Raw genomic sequence first — 19,312 nt, forward strand, 5'->3', positions numbered from 1 at the left:
AAAGGGTTCAAATATGCAAAAGATGGTGGAACTGAAGAATCTGCAGGACCTGGAGATTTTTTCTGAAGAACAGAGCTCAGTTTAACTGCTCAGGACAAACAAGGGACTCATGAACAACCATCACAAAACAAACAAACAGTTGTAGATCATCCAGGTAACCACACACAGTATTAAGAATCAATGGTTCACATACTTTTGAACGGGGTTATTTTAATAAATTCAGCTATTTTTTTGTCTTATGGATTATATGTAAACATCTTTTATGTAAAATATCTTACTCAGGACAGTACTAAATAAAAAATAACATGCACTTTGTATGATCTCTCTTATTTTGTTAAAATTTTGCACATTTTCACAGATTCTGCAAGTGGTTCACATACTTTTTCTTGCTGTATATTGTATATTTTGTTTATATAACTGTATATTTTGTTGACTTGAGTACTTACATTATCCCAAATGCTTTCAAGAATGTTTAAATCCAGAGAAATAGCAGTTTTGTCCATGCGTCGCCTATCATTGACATCATACCCGCGTTACTTTCGGTTTCCGGTTTTATTTTGTAGGAACCATGGAAACACCAAAGACACTTTAATATATTATGTGTTTTATTAGACAGGTGAGCAACTATTTGGATGGATACATTCATCGACAGAAAACGTCTCGGGTTACTTGTGTAACCCTGGTTCCCTGAATAGGGAACGAGACGTTACGTCATATGACGTCATATGACGTAGCGTCAACAGTTCCCATGAAAGGGAACTAATCATTGTTATATAGCTCAACACAGTAAGTCTTACTGTTTAAATCTTGTTTTCTTGATTTACCGCAAGTACCATGTTTTTCTATGACTAATATCAATCTAGCTTACTGCAGTGTACAACAAGTGTCTCATAGCAGCCGCCGAGCTAATGCAGAGTAGCACTATAACAACTTTCAACATTCAAATGTATCTAATATGATAAACAGCACTGAGTTACCCCACATACACTTGAGCAGAAGAAGCAGAAGTGGCAACTGCAGCATAATAAAAGTCCCGCTGCTCTCAAGCCGTGTGTCGCGCTCGTCTCTCATTATCAATCGCTCCAGCAGCCTCGTTCAGCTCCCACAGCACTCGGCCCTGCTCTGCTTTATACTACAGTAACGTTAAAGGGTTAGTTCACCCAAAAATGAATATTCTGTCATTTATTACTCACCCTCATGTCGTTCCACACCTGTAAGACTTTCGTTCATCTTCGGAACACAAATTAAGATATTTTTGATAAAATCCGATGGCTCAGTGAGGCCTCTATTGCCAGCAAGATAATTAACACTTTCAAATGCCCAGAAAGCTACTAAAGACATATTTAAAACAGTTCATGTGACTACAGTGGTTCAATCTTAATATTATAAAGCGACGAGAATACTTTTTGTGTGCCAAAAAAACAAAATAACGACTTTTCAACAATATCTAGTGATGGGCGATTTCAAAACACTGTTTCATGAAGCTTTGAAGCTTTACAAATCTTTTGTTTCGAATTAGAGGTTCGGAGCGTGTATCAAACAGCCAAAGTCACGTGAACTATTGAAATTTCAAAACACTTATGACTTAACGAATCCTCGTTTACTGAAATCACGTGGCTTTGGTGATCTGAACCTCTAATTTGAAACAAAAGATTTGTAAAGCTTCGAAGCTTCATGAAGCAGTGTTTTGAAATCGGCCATCACTAGATATTGTTGAATAAAGTCGTTATTTTTATGGGTTTTTTTTTGCCCGCAAAAAAAGTATTCTTGTCACTTTATAATATTAAGGTTGAACCACTGTAGCCACATGAACTGTTTTAAATATGTTTTTAGTAGCTTTCTGGACATCTGAAAGTGTTAATTATATTGCTGTCAATGGAGGCCATTTTTGGGTGAACTAACCCTTTAATAATCTCATCCATGAACATAATTTCAGAGTCCCGTCCCGATTCTTTTCCACTGGCTGTAGATGTGAAGACAACACCTCCCATGACTCCGCAAAATCAAGGCGTCATCAAGCTACACCTTTGTTTTGAACAGGTGACCTCTAGCGGCGAAAATGTACATATTGTGCCTTTAACTGAAACATGAACCAATGTGGTGAAAACCAGAGTTTTGGTTTATGTCATCTTTATCTTATTCATTGAAACACCCGAGTCCAGTTACCCACTTTAAACTTTCTCCATATTTACAACTGAAAAACTAAAAAGATTAGTGTATTATTTATTTAATTTGATTCTCTTAATCTAGTTATAGGATTAGCAACACTATTTTTTCCAAAACTGCACAAGACTGTGATGGACTGCAGTCGTGTGGAAAAATTTCCCTTTTAACTCAATGACTCATAATATCCAGTGTTGCATATGACAGGAAAAACTATGTGGGCTGTCAAGGATTTTCATCAAACACTATAAAAGCCATCAAAAAAGGTCTACACAAACAGCTCAGGGATGACGTTTGCATGCAAACTGATTCATAGCAGTAGCTGTGACAGAAAAAAAAAAAAAAAACCCAGATCACACAATCTGAATCTTACGTTACCCAGATGTCTCAGCCAAATAATGCCCATCAAATGTCTCAATATGAAATAAAACCAACAAAGAACAATCTTTTAAATGAGACTTTATTGAAGGACAGAGGAAACACTGCAGCGATCAACACGCAAGTAACCCAGTCCCCCAACATTTTTCGTCGTAGTGCGTAGTGAAATGAACACAGGTTACAGGTCAAACTGTGTGGAAGAAGCATAAAAACACTGCCAGGCTCACGCTGTGATGGTACTGTTGAGCCATCTGTCAGTCTTGTGAATAAGTTAAGATGAATATAAATATTTTTGAGAACCTTAAACAGTTTGTTCATTCAAGAGTCTCAGAATAAAAGGCGGTCGAAAATGTACAATACTTTGTAACGATACATTGGTTTTGATTAAAAGTTCTAGCAAAGTATATGTATATAATGTTATATAAGGCATTATATGTATGTATCATATATTCATAGTCTAATAAACTATTAAATTCCTCGACAATTTCATTTTAAGAGGTAGACGACGCAGTTTGTTCTGACAACATACTATACATCTTTTTAAAAAAAACAATGTTTTGGGCTGCGGTCATCTGCAGTACTACATTTAGCCACAAGAGACCACAATCCAACAGTTTTTCTCTTGGTTTCTTGTGCTACGTATTGTGCACATCAACAAAACAAAAATATGAACTGGGCCAAGATTGCATATTTTTCATACTTCCAAGGGATCTATTTGCATAAATGAAACCATACATACTGCAAGCATATTAAGGCAAGTGAACTGCTGGGACATTAAATAATGAATGTTAAGGAATGATTTGAAACGATCAGATTGTAATTCTGCGCCCATCAGTATCTCACAGCTTTATCAGTCTCTACCTCACTTTGAAAGTTGTTTGTTGGTCAGAACAGATAAGAGCAGGCAACGGTGAGCACAGATGTATGTTGGCTTCCTCTGAGTTACCAGAGGACTGGACAGTCAAGGTTAGTGAATCCAGGTTCTTTCCTTAAGTCCCAGTAAGTGTTGTTGCTCACCCAGGTGTCGTCTTTGGACTTCCTGTTGGTGATAAAGCAGAAAATAGTTGTAACAACTTGGATTTGGACCCCACATAACTCCCTTTGGAATGGACTTTGTAGCTTTGCAGACCTTCTTCATGCTCACAAAGCAACATTACACACTAAAGAAAGCTGAAAATGTAAAAAAGCATAATAGGTCCTTTTTTTAAAGATTGGTAAAGCAGGATAGTTAGTTCATACTGGAAGAATCGAGGTTGGTGTGTCATGTGGTTCTCCTCCAGGACTCTGCGTCTCTCTCGCTGCAGCTGTTCGATCCTCTGCTTCTGCACCTCTGCAGATTCAACATTCCCTTCCTCCAATAACCTGCATGCACACGCAAACAGTCTCATATGAAATTCATTTGTCCTTGCATAACCCGACGGATGCAATGATGTTAGCGTCTGGTGGCCCTAATGGTTCTGTCTGGTCCTGGATGTGACACATTTATATCTGAATAACTCCAACTGTGGATGTCAAAATTACTGGTAGTTTTGTGTAAAGTTTTCGTCTCAAATAGGTATGCGAGTTGCACAATTTGAAACCTTCCAATGTCAATAACTTAGCTCATGAATAGTAATTTGATCATACTCATGTGTCCCCTCATAGCTTAATATTCATGGTATATCAATTTTAAAATAGGCATTTCAGGTTCTGCTGAGATATAGAAATTAGTATTGATAATTGTACAATTTCCCTGGCATTGGTATCATCTACTGCAGTGATGTTATTGTTTAGTAAAGCTATTAAAAAAAAATTGTTAATTGAAATGAAGCTGAAATAAAATAAAATAGAAATATTGGACTTAAACAAAAATTAGAAATGTTGCCTTGGCAACTGACTGAAATAAAATAAGTTATAAAGTGCTAATTACTAAAATTACTAAAACTGAAAATAATAATAACAATAATATAAAAACGACAATGTTACATCTGCCAGCTGGAGTGCCCATAATATCCACCAGAGGGCACTCCTACTGACTCATTTGCTCTCCCGTATGAGCTACATTCCCTATAATCCATTGCCAGGACTCATTAGGGTTTGATTTCTCCCACCTATGGATCATTAGTTGGTTTGTGTTTGCCAGTTTAAGCTGTGTTCTTCTTCGCTTTCATTGCATAGTCTTGTTAGTGTCACCACTGCATTTCCGAGCATCTGTATTCTTCTTCCCTGTTCTAGTGTTCATGTTCTCCACCTGTTTCCTTAAATTCTGCCCATGTTTGGATTATTTTGATTGTTGTGTGTATTTGGCCATTCGCCTGTTTTTGACTACTCTTATGGATTGTCCTAAATAAATGCTGCACTTGGATCGCTCATCAAGTCTCGGAGCAGTGAATCGGAACAAGACAAAAACACGAAACGGAATTAATAAAACTAGTAATAAATGCTATAATGGCATATAAATAATGCTAAATTAACACTGATCTCCTGCACTTTTGATTTTCTGACTCTAGTTTCATGTAATAATAAACCATGGTCATAATAGTTTTAAACATTTAATTTTGTTTTATTTCTATTTTATTTTCAATTCATTGTTTTTATTTGGTTAAGGTTTCATTCACTTTATCATTTTTAATTTTACTTTAGTTTCAGTTTATTTAAAATTTTAAGGCTGCCAATCTTAAAGGGATAGTTCACCCAAAAATGAAAATTTGATGTTTATCTGCTTACCCCCAGGGCATCCAAGATGTAGGTGACTTTGTTTCTTCAGTAGAACACAAATGATGATTTTTAACTCCAACCGTTGCGGTCTGTCAGTTGTATAATGCATGTCAATGGGAACTCCATCTATAAGAATCAAAAAAACATGCACAGACAAATCCAAATTAAACCCTGCGGCTCGTGACGACACATTGATATCCTAAGACATGAGACGATCGGTTTGTGTGGGAAACCGAACAGTATTTATATCATTTTTCACCTCTAAAACACCACTATGTCCAACTGCCTTGAGCATCCGGTTGGTGAGGTCTAAAAACGCGCTCTGATGACGGAAGTGATCTCTCGCGTGTATATGTCAATGAGTGCGAGCGATCACTTCTGGCATCAGAGTGCATTCAGACCTCACACACCGGATGCCGTGCGTGCGCTCAAGGCAATTAGACATAGTGGTGTATTAGAGGTAAAAAATGATATAAATACTGTTCGGTTTCTCGCACAAACCGATCGTTTTGTGTCTTAGGACATCAATGTATCGTCACGAGCCGCAGGGTTTAATTTGGATTTGTCTGTGCATGTTTTTTTGACTCTTATAGATGGAGTTCCCATTGACATGCATTATATGACTGACAGACCGCAACGGTTGGAGTTAAAAATCATCATTTGTGTTCTACTGAAGAAACAAAGTCACCTACATCTTGGATGCCCTGGGGGTAAGCAGATAAACATCAAATTTTCATTTTTGGGTGAACTATCCCTTTAATGAACTAACTGGTATGTTTAGTAGCATTCAATTTCTAGTGTTATTGCTATAGCGGCATTTTCAAGTTCAAGTTTTGTAATACATTATGTATAAAAAGCTAAAAGTAAAATAAATTAGATATTTTCTAATGATGTCCAATCATTAAAAAATATTTTAGTTTAGTTAGTTATGTTAGTTTTTATTTTCACTTGAATTAACGAAAATGTTTTCATATAACCTTTCATTGGAAGCTCAACAATATGGATATAAGTATTTACCTCTGGTCGAGTCGTAGTCTGGTGTCCGTGGGTGGAAGATGTGGTTTGGTAAGAGGGTCGAGCTCATTGAGCTCCATAGCAAACTTAGTGAAACCATAGTACTGCTCATAATCAGAAGGCATGGGATCTGTACACAAACATACACAGATAAAAGCTGATGATAAATAGTTTTCATTTAAATACATTCTGAAATATTAAGCAAATTAATATATAACTACTAAACACTAATAACTGTAGCGTCTGTGAAATACATCAGATAGCAGACACCAGAAAATTGTGGCACATCTAAAAAAAGAGGGCAGACTGTGTGTGTGTGTTGTTTCTTACTCGTCCTCCAGATGCAGGTAGCAGAGGGTGGGCTGCCGCAGTACATTCCCTCGTGCCATTTCCCAAACAGTTTTTGGATGACTTTTCCTTTGTGGTCTGTGACAACTCCCTCCACCTCATTCATGCTGGAGTTCCAGTACTTGGCCTGCAAAGGACATAGACATGTTTCATCAGGTCACCTCTGAACAAAGAAGTGTGTACATATTTAAATGAAACCACCTGGGTTAGGTATACTGATACTGAACAAATGAGTGAAAATACAGAATCAATTCACCATTAAGGCATCGCTAATGTGGCATTATAAAGAACTGTGACATTTAACAGTAACTGCAGCAATCAGGTCAGATGAAGGAGATCTCCAGCAGATGTCATACTTGAGTCAGACAGTGAACCTAACTAATCTCTTAGGGGAGGAACCATGAATAATTATCTGACTTTTGCAGAATCTCATTATGTCCCGGTTCTTGTTTGATCTTGCTCTCCTTTGCCCTAATTGATCTTTTCTCTCTTTCCTTCAGCAAAGCCTGACCCATTGTCCTTGAAGTCTGCTGGAAGTCTTTGAAGACCTCAGTGTCTGAGTTCAGTTATCTCAACTGTGCCACACAGATCCCTCATTACATGCTAAAAAATGTGATGCTCTCTAAAAGGCCAGGAAGAGATGACCGACATTTTAAGTCTTACAAGTGTGTCAAGCAAGGCAGGGTTGAATCAGAATAGCAACTGGCCCAATGATATGGAAGTTCTTGCAATTGCAATTTTATATCTCAAAGTTTATATCTTTTTTTTTCTTTCTTTTTTTTTAATCGCAGTTCCGAGTTTATATCTCGCAACTGTGAGATTATTTAAACTCAGAATTCTGAGAAAAAAAGAATTGCGCATACTTTGATTTGAATTGCGTCAGAATTGCCATATATACACTCACAATTGCATGAAAAAAGTCAGTATTGCATGTTTATATCTCACAATTCTGACTTTTTTTCTCACAATTGAGAGAGATAAACTTGCAATTGCGAATTATAAAGATAACTTGCAATTACAACTTGCAATTCTGACTTTTTTCTTGCAATTGCAAGTTTAAATCTCGCAATTATGACTTTTTCCCAAGTTTAGATATTATATATCATATATATTTCGAGTTTAGATATAGAATTGCGAGAAAAAAAGTCAGAATTGCAAGATTTAAAAGTTGCAATTACCTTATTTTATTTTATCTAGTGACAGAAACAAGATTCCATATAATGCAGTGTGAAGAAACCTTAAAATATCAGAAAATAAAGCATTTCAGAATGGATGGGATATAGAGGTAGCTGACCTTGATGAAGGTGACTTTACACTGGCATTTCTCACTGTTGGAGTTTTTGATGGAGATTTCGCCGTAGTGCTCGATCCAGCGCTGCCCACTCAGAATGTTGTGGATACATGATGTCACCTTATTCCACTCATAATGATCCCCAAAGCTGCAGGTGAGAGTAAAGTGTGAGTGTGTGTCTACTGTAAATTCATAATATGCCTGGTTATCTGATTAATTGAAGTGTTAGTCATTAGTGTTAGTTAACTAATAGTGTATAATAGTCAAATAATGGATTATATATATATATATATATATATATATGATGTATAATATAAATAAAATTAATTAATTTTAATCAATCAATAAAACTTTTATTCAGAAGGGATGCATTAAATTGATCAAAAATGACAGTAAAGACATTATAATGTAGCAAAGATTTCTACTGCAAACAAATGCTGTTCTTTTGTACTTTCTATTCATCAAAGAACCCTGAAAAAAGTATCATGTTTTCCACAAAATTAGTAAGCAGCACAACTGCTTTCAACATTGACAATAATAATTATTGTTTCTTGAGCACCAAATCAGCATAGAATGATTTCTGAAGGATCATGTGACACAGATGCTGAAAATTCAGCTTTGCCATCACAGCAATAAATTACATTTTAAAATATATTAAAATACAAAACAGTTTTTTTTAATGTAATAATATTTTTCAATATTAAAGTATTTTTGATCAAATAATTGCAGACTTTGTGCGCATAAGAGACTACTTTCTATATGTAAGGAATAATATACATTCATGATTACTGCTGACTGATGACTTTTGTTATTATGTGAGAAGAAAATAACCTTGAAGTGATGAGAGACATGAAACTAGCACATCTATTTAAGAACTCAGATCCCTGCGACAAATAATGTCAATTTTGCAGTTTAGAAGTCATTACTCAAAAATATTACAACACAGAATGCCATGATCGACCAATCAAAATGAAGTATTCCAGAGAGCCCTGCAATATATCAGCTTTATACAGCATTAAGTACTTGCGGGAGAGAAATTTCCAAAACAAATCCATAGTAAATCACCAAAACTATAACTCTTCACAACCATTTCTAACTTTCACATTTTGAGCTGAGTTGGGTGGAGAAAACTGAGCTCCATTCATAGAATCGGAGGATCTGTAAAACCTGCAGAACAGTGAAAGCAACGCAACCCACTCATCACAAACAGTCCGTCATCATATGTCATCACAATGTGTGCTGCTGAGTAACTGGCTGCTGTTGTCACTGACAACTTCAACACCTCACTGCCCTAGTCTGCTGTTTCCAGGAAAGATAACTGCTCCATTGCTTAGGGAGAATAAGGACACTGACAACATCAACCACAGCTGCTGCTATAATTTGGACAGTTCCATCATTCAAGACACCAATTACCTACAATCTATTCTTACCTCTATGGTCTACTTTAGTCAAAAGTTTCAAAGCAACACTAAAGGCCCGTTCACACCAAGAATGATAACTATAAGGATTGTCCACACCAGCAGACGTTATCGTTCTGTTTATTCTAAGCACGTGCTGTAGTTATGTCATCTAGAACTTTAAATGCTCAAACTCTTTAAAGAAGGATGGATTCTGATTGGCTGCCAATGTTCTTATTGGCTCTCAATGATTCCAACGATAGCGTTTCTCTGTGTTGCTATCGTTAGGGACCGAGCTAGGGGGCTAAGGGCTTAGTTTGGCCACCCCTTTAGCCACCCGCTCACAATTTCTCACAAAGTTTCTCTTTTTCCTTGACACAAATTGCGTTTATTTAGATATACAACCGTCTATTTATGACCACAACAAATGGGAGACTTTTTAGGTGCGCACGCTAACTTCGTCCCAGCACCAGTCAAATGAGCGTGGAAAAGGTATGAATTACAAAAATACATATAAATGCATAAAATAACTAATTTTACATTCTGGCATATGTGCTACAGGTGTCCTGACATTTCATCCTACCCATCAGATTGTCCTACCCGGGCTTACTGTGTGTGCGCACATCAATATTACATCATTTTTGTCATGATAAATAACACAAAATTACTGTATTTACATTGTTGCAAGGGTAGGTTTAGGGTTGGGGTAGGTGTAGGTGTAGACATTAATAAAGCACAATCTGCATTTTTCGCTGTCAACTTGTACTTATTCTAACGAATAATGCTATATCAGATTGTGCTACCACCATGTATTTGCATTATTGTAAGGGTAGGTTTAGGGTTGGGGTAGGTGTAGATGTTAATAAAGCCTTAAACCACATTAATATCATGTTGGAAGCACAATCTGATAGGTAGCATTTTTCATTGTTCATTGAGTTCATTGATTATCTAAAATTCAGTGAAAGTTGACTAATCTTTGAACTATGTAGTCATCTTCATGTCTCATCCATGAGGATGCAGTGATGGAGAACAATCTATTGGGAGTTTGGAGAACCAGAACTAGGCTGACTGAGCAAGCTGAACTTTAGCTACAGTGTGAGTTTCTTTTCTATTAATATGCCTGTAGGTGAGGAATAATACAAAAATACTTGGAATTTGTGCTCTGCATTTCACCCATCCAATAGTACAGACACAGCAAGTGAGTACTGAACACACACATCCACCATGAACACCCACCCACCTTGGACAGCCATTTTTTGCTGCGGTGCCTGGGGAGCGATTAGGGGTTAGGTGCCTTGCTCAAGTTCCAGTTTTGGGTAATGAGAGATGGAAGAAAGTGCTGTTCATTATTAATAATAATTTGTTACACTAATATAGCACTTTTCTGGGTACGCTTTACGTATGAATGTCACACCACAGTCTGTCCAGCAGAGGGACCTTCCACAAATTCCTCCTGATTTCCTGTTCATTATTAGCTCAATGATATCACCTGTGCCTGGCTTGTTTGTGTGGGCATATATAAGACCTGCATTTGTTTGTATTTGGGCAAATTGGGCCAGGATACCGGGGTTACACCCCTACTCTTTTCAAAGGACATCCTGGGATTTTTAACGACCACAGAGAGTCAGGACCTCGGTTTAATGTCTCAGCCGAAGGACGGTGCTTTTTGACAGTATAGTGTCCCCATCACTATACTGGGGTGTTAGGACCCACACAGGCCACAGGGTGAGCACCCCTTGCTGGCCTCACTAACACCTCTTCCAGCAGCAACCTAGATTTCCCAGGAGGTCTCCCATCCAGGTACTAACCAGGCTCAGCCCTGCTTAGCTTCAGTGGGCAACCAGTCATGGGCTACAGGGTGATATGGCTGCTTATTACAATTACATTTACATTCAACACTTGTTTTACTGCATCATCATGTATGTACAGCCCTGCCCTTAATGTATAAACAGACTTTCACTGTATTAATACTACATGCTTGCTTCTCACAAGTGTGCAATAGACCTGTGGTTTTCAACCCTTTTGTCTCCAAGGTCCCACGTTGTCCACAACAATATTCAAAGAGCCCATGACTTTTTCAATTGTTTGTGATTTAGTGGATAAGGATTGAGGATAAGCATTTAAATGGAACCCCGGGTATTAAGACTTGTATGGCTTAATATAACGTAAATGATGAAATATGTAGTAGAAATATTTACGTTATTTTAAAAATCCATGACATATTTTGGACAAGGCCATTTTGTTTAGGTGCACAGTGCATTCTAGGTTGATGACGTCAAATGGTTGCACTCTGTGAGCTACTGGCACTGCCTTGTTGCTATTTTTACTGCAACACATCTCAGAAAACAAAATGCGATGCCACATTGTGCAGCTTTTGGTTGTAATTTTCAGTCGATGGGCAACAAGAGAAGCAATATAAGTCTTCACTGCTTTATCATCCATCAGTAGTTCGAAAAGCCACAGAGACATTGCACGTCTTCAATGTTTTCATCCTCACTAATTTTGCGCTCTAGCTCAAATTGAAAAGGCTGATTGGGTTTTAAAAGAGGTATTAAGACTTGTATGCGTTACTAGATTACCGTTGCAGTATACAGATGAAAAAGTATCAAAGGCATCAGGGCTAAATTGGAGAGAACAAAGATGCAGTTCTTTAGGAAATTTTATTTGTCCACAGACATCTTCCCATTCTTTTCTCCTCTTCTTATAGCTAAAAAGCAGTGCAAGCATCAGAAAGCAGTGAAGACTTGCATTGCTTCTCTTGTTGCCCTTTGACTGAAGATTGCAACCAAAAGCCGCACAATGTGGCATCGTATATTATATTCCGAATTGTGTTGCGGTAAAAATAGCAACAGGTCAGCGCCAGTAGCTCACCAAGTGCAACCATTTGACGTCATCGACATAGAACGCACTGTTCACCTAAACAAAATGGCGCCCCCCTTTGTCCAAAATATGTCAAGGATTTTTTAAATAATGTAAATCCTTCATGGGTTTTCTACTACATATTTCAATAAGAGACATCATTTACGTTATATTAAGCCATACAAGTCTTAATACCCTGGATTCCCTTTAAAACATTCCTACCTGACAAAATATTGAAGAGCTTGGCATAACTAAGAAAATATATATTCATTTTCATTCAGTATATTAATTCACACATGGAGTTTTATGATTTTATTCATTTACATGACTTTTCCAGATCTAGAAATCACACTTTTTAAATCGGGCTTCCTCATATATCCAGGAAGCCGAAAAACAGCAGACTGGATAGCATTTGAAATATACAGAAGCACTTACCCAGGGAGAACCACATGAGTACTTCCTACAGGTACAATCTCCATGGACTTTCCCCAGAACTTATTCCTCCACCTCACATCTGAAATCAGTCACATATAACACGATCAGCTTCACATCTGTAGACATCAGCTTAATTGTACTGACACAATATTATTACTGTGGTGTTACCTTGCCAAAAGATGAAGTTTTTAGAGTCAGCGTGACATGCTGATATGGGGGGGTGATGGCTGACCTGGAGGATGAAAACAAAATTGTAATATTGCATAAAACATTTGCAAATAAAGCACCGTTTCCATCCCATATGTTCCTAGGAAATTGGCAAAAAATGTCTGTAATAAAAATGGAAGCTGTTGCAATCAGGGATTGCAACGTTGTGGCTCTTTTTTCATAAATTACTTGCGCCTCAGAGCATGCAGATGAAACGCAATAAACACTGTCATATTATTTTGTGTTCGGAGGCAGATGCCCGGTGTTTGGGAACGCAATCGAGTGAGACAGTTTTGAGAGGTTATTATACCTAAACATGTTGATGACAGATTTTGGCTCAGGCATTTCAGAATGACCAAAGCAACATTTGAGATTCTGTGCAATGAAATAGGTCCCCTGGTTAGTCCAGTTTGCGCTCACATCCTCTGTTTAGTCAAAGTCATGTGAGATTTTTGTTGTGTTTCCATTATAGTTTATGCGCATGTCTTCTTACCGAAAAAAAAAAAAAAATTACAACCCAAATTCCGGAAAAGTTGGGACGTTTTTTAAATTTGAATAAAATGAAAACTAAAAGACTTTCAAATCACATGAGCCAATATATTATTCACAATAGAACACAGATAACATAACATATGTTTAAACTAAGTAATTTTACAATTTTATGCACAAAATGAGCTCATTTCAAATTTGATGCCTGCTACAGGTCTCAAAATAGTTGGGACGGGGGCATATTTACATGGTGCTGAAGAGTTCGTGGTCGTCTTTGACGTATTTTTCGTTTAATGATGCGCCAAATGTTCTCTATAGGTGAAAGATCTGGATTGCAGACAAACCAGTTCAGCACCTGGACTCTTCTACGACGAAGCCATGCTATTGTAATAGCTGCAGTATGTGGTTTTGCATTGTCCTGCTGAAATACACAAGGCCTTCTCTGAAATAGACGTCATCTGGAGGGGAGCTGTTTTTTTTGCTCTAAAACCTTTATATACCTTACAGCATTCATAGTGCCTTCCAAAACATGCAAGCTGCCCATACCGTATGTACTTATGCACCCCCATACCATCAGAGATGCTGGCTTTTGAACTGAACGCTGATAACACGCTGGAAGGTCTCCCTCCTCTTTAGCCCGGAGGACACGGCGTCTGTGATTTCCAACAAGAATGTCAAATTTGGACTCGTCTGACCATAGAACACTTTTCCACTTTGAAACAGTCCGTTTTAAATGAGCCTTGGCCCACAGGACACGATGGTGCTTCTGGACCATGTTCACATATGGCTTCCTTTTTTGCATGATAGAGCTTTAGTTGGCATCTGCAGATGACACGGCGGATTGTGTTTACTGACAGCCCATTTAGTAATGTCATTGACACAATCATGCCGATGAGTGATGCAGTGTCATCTGAGGGCCCGAAGACCACGGGCATCCAATAAAGTTCTTCGACCTTATCCCTTACGCACAGAGATTTCTCCAGTTTCTCTGAATCTTTTGATGATGTTATGCACTGTAGATGATGAGATTTGCAAAGCCTTTGCAATTTGACATTGAGGAACATTGTTTTCCATAATCTTTTTATGCACTCTTTCACAGATTGGAGAGCCTCTGCCCATCTTTACTACTGAGAGACTCTGCCTCTCTAAGACATCCCTTTTATAGCTAATCATGTTACAGACTGATATCAATTAACTTAATTAGTTGCTAAATGTTCTCCTAGCTGAATCTTTTCAAAAATTTCTTGCTTTTTCAGCCATTTGTTGCCCCCGTGCCAACTTTTTTGAGACCTGTAGCAGGCATCAAATTTGAAATGAGCTCATTTAGTGGATAAAAGTGTAAAATTTCTCTGTTTAAACATTTGTTATGTTATCTATGTTTTATTGTGAATAAAACATTGGCTCATGTTATTTGAAAGTCTTTTAGTTTTCATTTTATTCAAATTTAAAAAACGTCCCAACATTTCCGGAATTCGGGCTGAATTCGGGTATAGCATTTTTAGAATTTATGCGCATTTTGGCATTTCCAAGCAGCGTTTTTATTTATTTATTTATTTTATTTTTTTTATGCAATAACACAAAATTTGCTTAAAAGTACATGGATGGAAACATAGCTACATTTACATGCCTGCTCACAAAAACACAGCTTACAGAAAGCATCCTACCTGCTCGGCAACAAAGCGAAAGCCTTTGTCTGGGCGATCACACTCGTAGGTTTCGCCCAACACTGGATTAAAGGGTTTTCCTCCTGCTCTGTAGTAACTGGAAGCATAGCCAGACACGGCAAATGTAGCGATGTACACCTACAAACAGATCAGTGCACACTTGGTTAGTTATGCGCTGATATATGTTGCCCATTTCTTCACACTCTTCATTAAGACTTCATTGAAATTACATTGTTTCTGATCTGTCTGGCATGTTAAATGGTATTCATTTATTTACATAATCTGGCATGAAACAAAATATTCAACAAAAAAATCTAGGCTGGACTTATCCATTGGGAAATGATTCGATCACGAAAAGTGTGGTTTTTTTTTTAGATCTGAATGTGACTTTGCATTTCATTGTGGAGGACAAGTCCCTCTTCTGGAACACTGGCAGCACCTGGGAGGCTTTTTGACAGGGATGTGAAAGCTGAAAATCAAGTTCACCCTTTCTAGAGCATTTCAAAGTATCCCAATGGTAACAATTCTTTTTCAAACCTGTCTTTATTTTATTGCTGTAACCTTTGTTATATTAATGTTAACTGGCATTAAATTACTGTGATACGGATATCTAGTATACCCTCATTTTCATTCAGTACCAGAAACATTTTTTAGCCAATCACCTGAGGGAAAATGTGGCCTATGAGACATCAGCCAAAAAGGAAAGTCATTTCAGAGGCAAAGTAATTTATTTTTTTCCGACCGAAGACCTTTTTTTTTTTTTTTTTCAATTAAATAATGTGCAATGATGAATCATGCACAACTAGAGTAAACCGGTCAATTTTGATTTCATATTGATTTAAAATTCTTTGTCTCTTGTGAGTAAATGAAAAGCTACAAGACACTAAGCTACCAAGACATTAGTGTGTTGAAAATTCAAAAGCTAAAGCTATTATTTAAATTGAGAGAAAGGACTGCTGTCTTCCTCCAGAGACTAAGACAGAACGACGATGGGCACTCAGAGTGTCACTGGATACAGTAGAGTGCAGCTGACTAAAGCATATTTCCAAGCAGGGAGAATGATTTCTGAACAATAATCATGGTCTCATGATGAGTAATAGTGGATCCCATGATGATGAGCCTGGATCAGACAGGCTTTCAAAAGAATCACTCGAAACAATCACATCAGGCTAATAAATTCTAATGCATTGTGACATCATAAGTCAGACTATGGAAGTGTGTGTGAATATTACAATATTAATAGTAAACAATAAAATGTACTATATATATATATATATACATCGTTACAATAGCCCACGTGACGTAGAACCTGGAAGCACTGCACTGTGTTTACTATGTGAACAGTGACGGAGACTGACATGGAAGAGACGAAATTGTTGAATACATTTTTTGCGCTTCATAACATTAAGGCTGAACCTCTGCAGTCACATGGACTATTTTAATGATGTCTTTACTACCTTTCTTGGCCTTGAAAGTGGTAATTAAATTGCTGTCTATGGATGATTCAGATTTCATCAAAAATATCTTAATTTGTGTTCTGAAGATGAACGAAGGTCTTACAGGTGTGGAACGACATGAGGGTGAGTAATTAATGACAGAATTTTAATTTTTGGGTGAACTAACCCTTTAATTTTGTAAGGATATGCAAATGTGAACATAAAGCAAAACCAGAACACTTTGCATTCACAAAAGTCAGAATATCTCCTGAAAATTCACATTTGCACCAGAAAGCATTTGGATGGCAATATTTCTTTTATTTTAATGTGCACAATAATTGTGATTAGCTAAAAATATTAACGTAGGCTTAAGTTCATGCATGTTTTTAAATTCCAAATACTTTTCATATGCAAATAGTTTTGTGCAATTATGCATGTGACCTCTGCCTACCATGCGTTCAAATGGGTCCTGTGTGTGTGCGGCCTTGTCCAGCAGTTCGCTGTACTCCAGTTCCTCACACAGTCTCTGCAGTGTGTTGAGCGGTTCATTGAGTTGAACAGGCATGGCTACTTTAGACAGGTCCTTCCCGATGTTGTTCTTCAGGATGTTCCACAGGCTGATGTTGCTGGTATTGGGACTTGGGGAGGGAAGACAAGACCGCCGTTGTCCTTGAGAACCACCGTTCTCTACGCAACCTAAAAAAAAAAAAAAATCATTTGTGGTTCAGGTAATGCATCTAAGATTGATCTCCAGCAATTGTGTCTCTGGAATTTTCTGTTCTGGCATGCTAAAATTGCTTGTCAGTGGCCTTTCTGAGCGTACCAAATCCCTCATACAGCTATAAAACAGCTGTCAAATGTATGAAATGCAGTTTGTATTTCATGTGTAACACTGGAACGATAGCAAAATATCAATGACTTGAGGAAAAATGTGACATACCAACCAATGTACCCACTAATTTTTATTTATTGTTAAGCAAAACCTTTTTCTTTTTCTAAGCAAAAATGTCCCTTGTACAGTACAAAAAGTGGTTACATATCCTGCAGTTGCAACGTCTATTTTATTTGACCCTGGATGTAACTTATGTGATTCTAAATCATATTTCTGAAAATAAGCAGTTAATTTAGAAGTTACTAAATATGAAGCACATTTTTAGGTTACCTGAGAATTTTCTATACAGTGCTGTCCCATTCTTTACCAAGAAATTCAATACTTCAAACACTTTTTTCTTTTTCTTTTTTAAAGTCAGAACTGCAGAACAGTTAAATTCTTTATAATATAATATAATATAATATAATATAATATAATATAATATAATATAATCTTTCAGGCAGATTTGTAACATCTTTAGTTGACTGGAACTTCTTAATTATTGCCCTAATGGTGGAAATGGGAATTTTCAATGCTTCAGCTATTTTCTTACAGCCACTTTCTATTTTGTGAAGCTCAACAATCTTTTGTTGCACATCAGAACTATATTCTTTGGTTTTAGTCCATCATTTGGCCTTAGTGTTTCCTCATATTTATACTTCTGTGGAACAGGAAGTCATGGTGAAAACTCACGTGAACCATTGAAATTTCGAAACGTTACAAAACACTTATGACTTAACGAAGCCTCGTTTACTGAAATCACATGACTTTGGCAGTTTGATACATGCTCCGAACCACTGATTCAAAACAAAAGATTCGTAAAGCAGTGTTTTGAAATCGCCCATCACTAGATATTGTTGAATGAAGTCGTTATTTTGTGTTTTTGGTACACAAAAAGTATTCTTGTCACATTAAGGTTGAACAACTGTAGTCACATGAACTGTTTTAAATACGTCTTTAGTAGCTTTCTGGGTATGTGAAAGTGTTAATTATCTTGCTGTCAATGCAGGCCTCACTGAGCCATCAGATTTCATCAAAAATATCTTAATTTGTGTTCTGAAGATGAATGAAGGTCTTACGGTTGTGGAACGACATGAGGGTGAGTAATTACTGACAGAATTTTCAATCATATCAAGCCACTCTTCTTTAAAACATGATGACTTTTTTCTCATGTCTTTGCGTTCCCCTATTGAGCTCTTGAGAACATCATCCATACAACAGCAACTGTCCATTCTTTCTATGAAACCAGTAAACCGCTTTCACCGGTTTTAACTCGCAGCTTTTATAACTCTATAGCGGTTGACCCGAACACTGCAATTATTTCTCATTCACTAGAATACAATCAAATGGCTTTCCCCACACATTTTGCATCTGCCTTCTGCGCAGCATTTTATTTTTTCTGCGTGGGTGGGACATCATGATCACGGCCGTGTACGCGTGCAACTTAGAGGGAACATTACCCACCTGTATTGAGTCTCTCATTCTCTGCCTCGTTGCTGAAGTTATCCATGGACACGTTGTCACTGATGTCACTGATATATGAGTCATCTTCCGAAGGCTAGCAGGAAACCACACATCATCATTACAGGTGTTTGGCTCTCTGACCGTATAAATGTATCAAAGCCTGTCTATTAACATATTAACTATTAACTGACAGTTAATATTACATATTAACTGTCTACTAACATATTAACAAATGGATCTCTCTGCACCCTCTAATAAACCACATTATCATAACAATGAAGACTTTAGCGTGTTTGTGTGTCCATCACTCAAATGGAGTAGATGAAGGAAGTTTTGTGGGGTTCTAATTGTCACAGAAGCTAAATTCTTCATAAGGTATTTTTAGAGAGAAGCAATTATCTCAATTTTCATATTACTTCTGCTACAGGAGACGCTTGAGCAGGTCAGCCTCACTGTGAGTCAGAGAGGCAGAAATGAAGTTAGAGAGAAAGCAGGGATGGCTGGTTCCTCTAGCTGTGGAATGTCATCCGTAGCACTTATTACATGTTTAATATAATTAGTCCCTTCCTCTGTCTCCTAATAGGGTGTTTAGTTCAATG

The 19,312-nt window shown here is 37.3% G+C and overlaps 1 protein-coding gene across 8 annotated transcripts in view; it reads right to left on the bottom strand.

The window, feature by feature from the left end:
- Positions 1 to 2,606: 2,606 nt before the first annotated feature.
- The window catches only part of osbpl3b (oxysterol binding protein-like 3b), an 80,450-nt gene continuing 63,744 nt past the window's right edge, over positions 2,607 to 19,312 (bottom strand). For all 8 annotated transcript variants that reach the window (XM_051866662.1, XM_051866665.1, XM_051866667.1 and 5 more), the window contains 10 exons: positions 18,714 to 18,807; positions 16,830 to 17,074; positions 14,943 to 15,080; positions 12,751 to 12,814; positions 12,583 to 12,661; positions 7,895 to 8,039; positions 6,583 to 6,727; positions 6,256 to 6,382; positions 3,781 to 3,903; positions 2,607 to 3,580 (listed from right to left, as the gene is read on the bottom strand). In XM_051866662.1, the coding sequence (XP_051722622.1) occupies positions 3,484 to 3,580; positions 3,781 to 3,903; positions 6,256 to 6,382; positions 6,583 to 6,727; positions 7,895 to 8,039; positions 12,583 to 12,661; positions 12,751 to 12,814; positions 14,943 to 15,080; positions 16,830 to 17,074; positions 18,714 to 18,807 (1,257 nt within the window). In that variant the 3' untranslated portion in view covers positions 2,607 to 3,483. The remainder of the gene's footprint in view (positions 3,581 to 3,780; positions 3,904 to 6,255; positions 6,383 to 6,582; positions 6,728 to 7,894; positions 8,040 to 12,582; positions 12,662 to 12,750; positions 12,815 to 14,942; positions 15,081 to 16,829; positions 17,075 to 18,713; positions 18,808 to 19,312) is intronic.

Source organism: Ctenopharyngodon idella, chromosome 16, assembly GCF_019924925.1.
Source record: "Ctenopharyngodon idella isolate HZGC_01 chromosome 16, HZGC01, whole genome shotgun sequence".
NCBI classification, from domain to species: domain Eukaryota; kingdom Metazoa; phylum Chordata; class Actinopteri; order Cypriniformes; family Xenocyprididae; genus Ctenopharyngodon; species Ctenopharyngodon idella.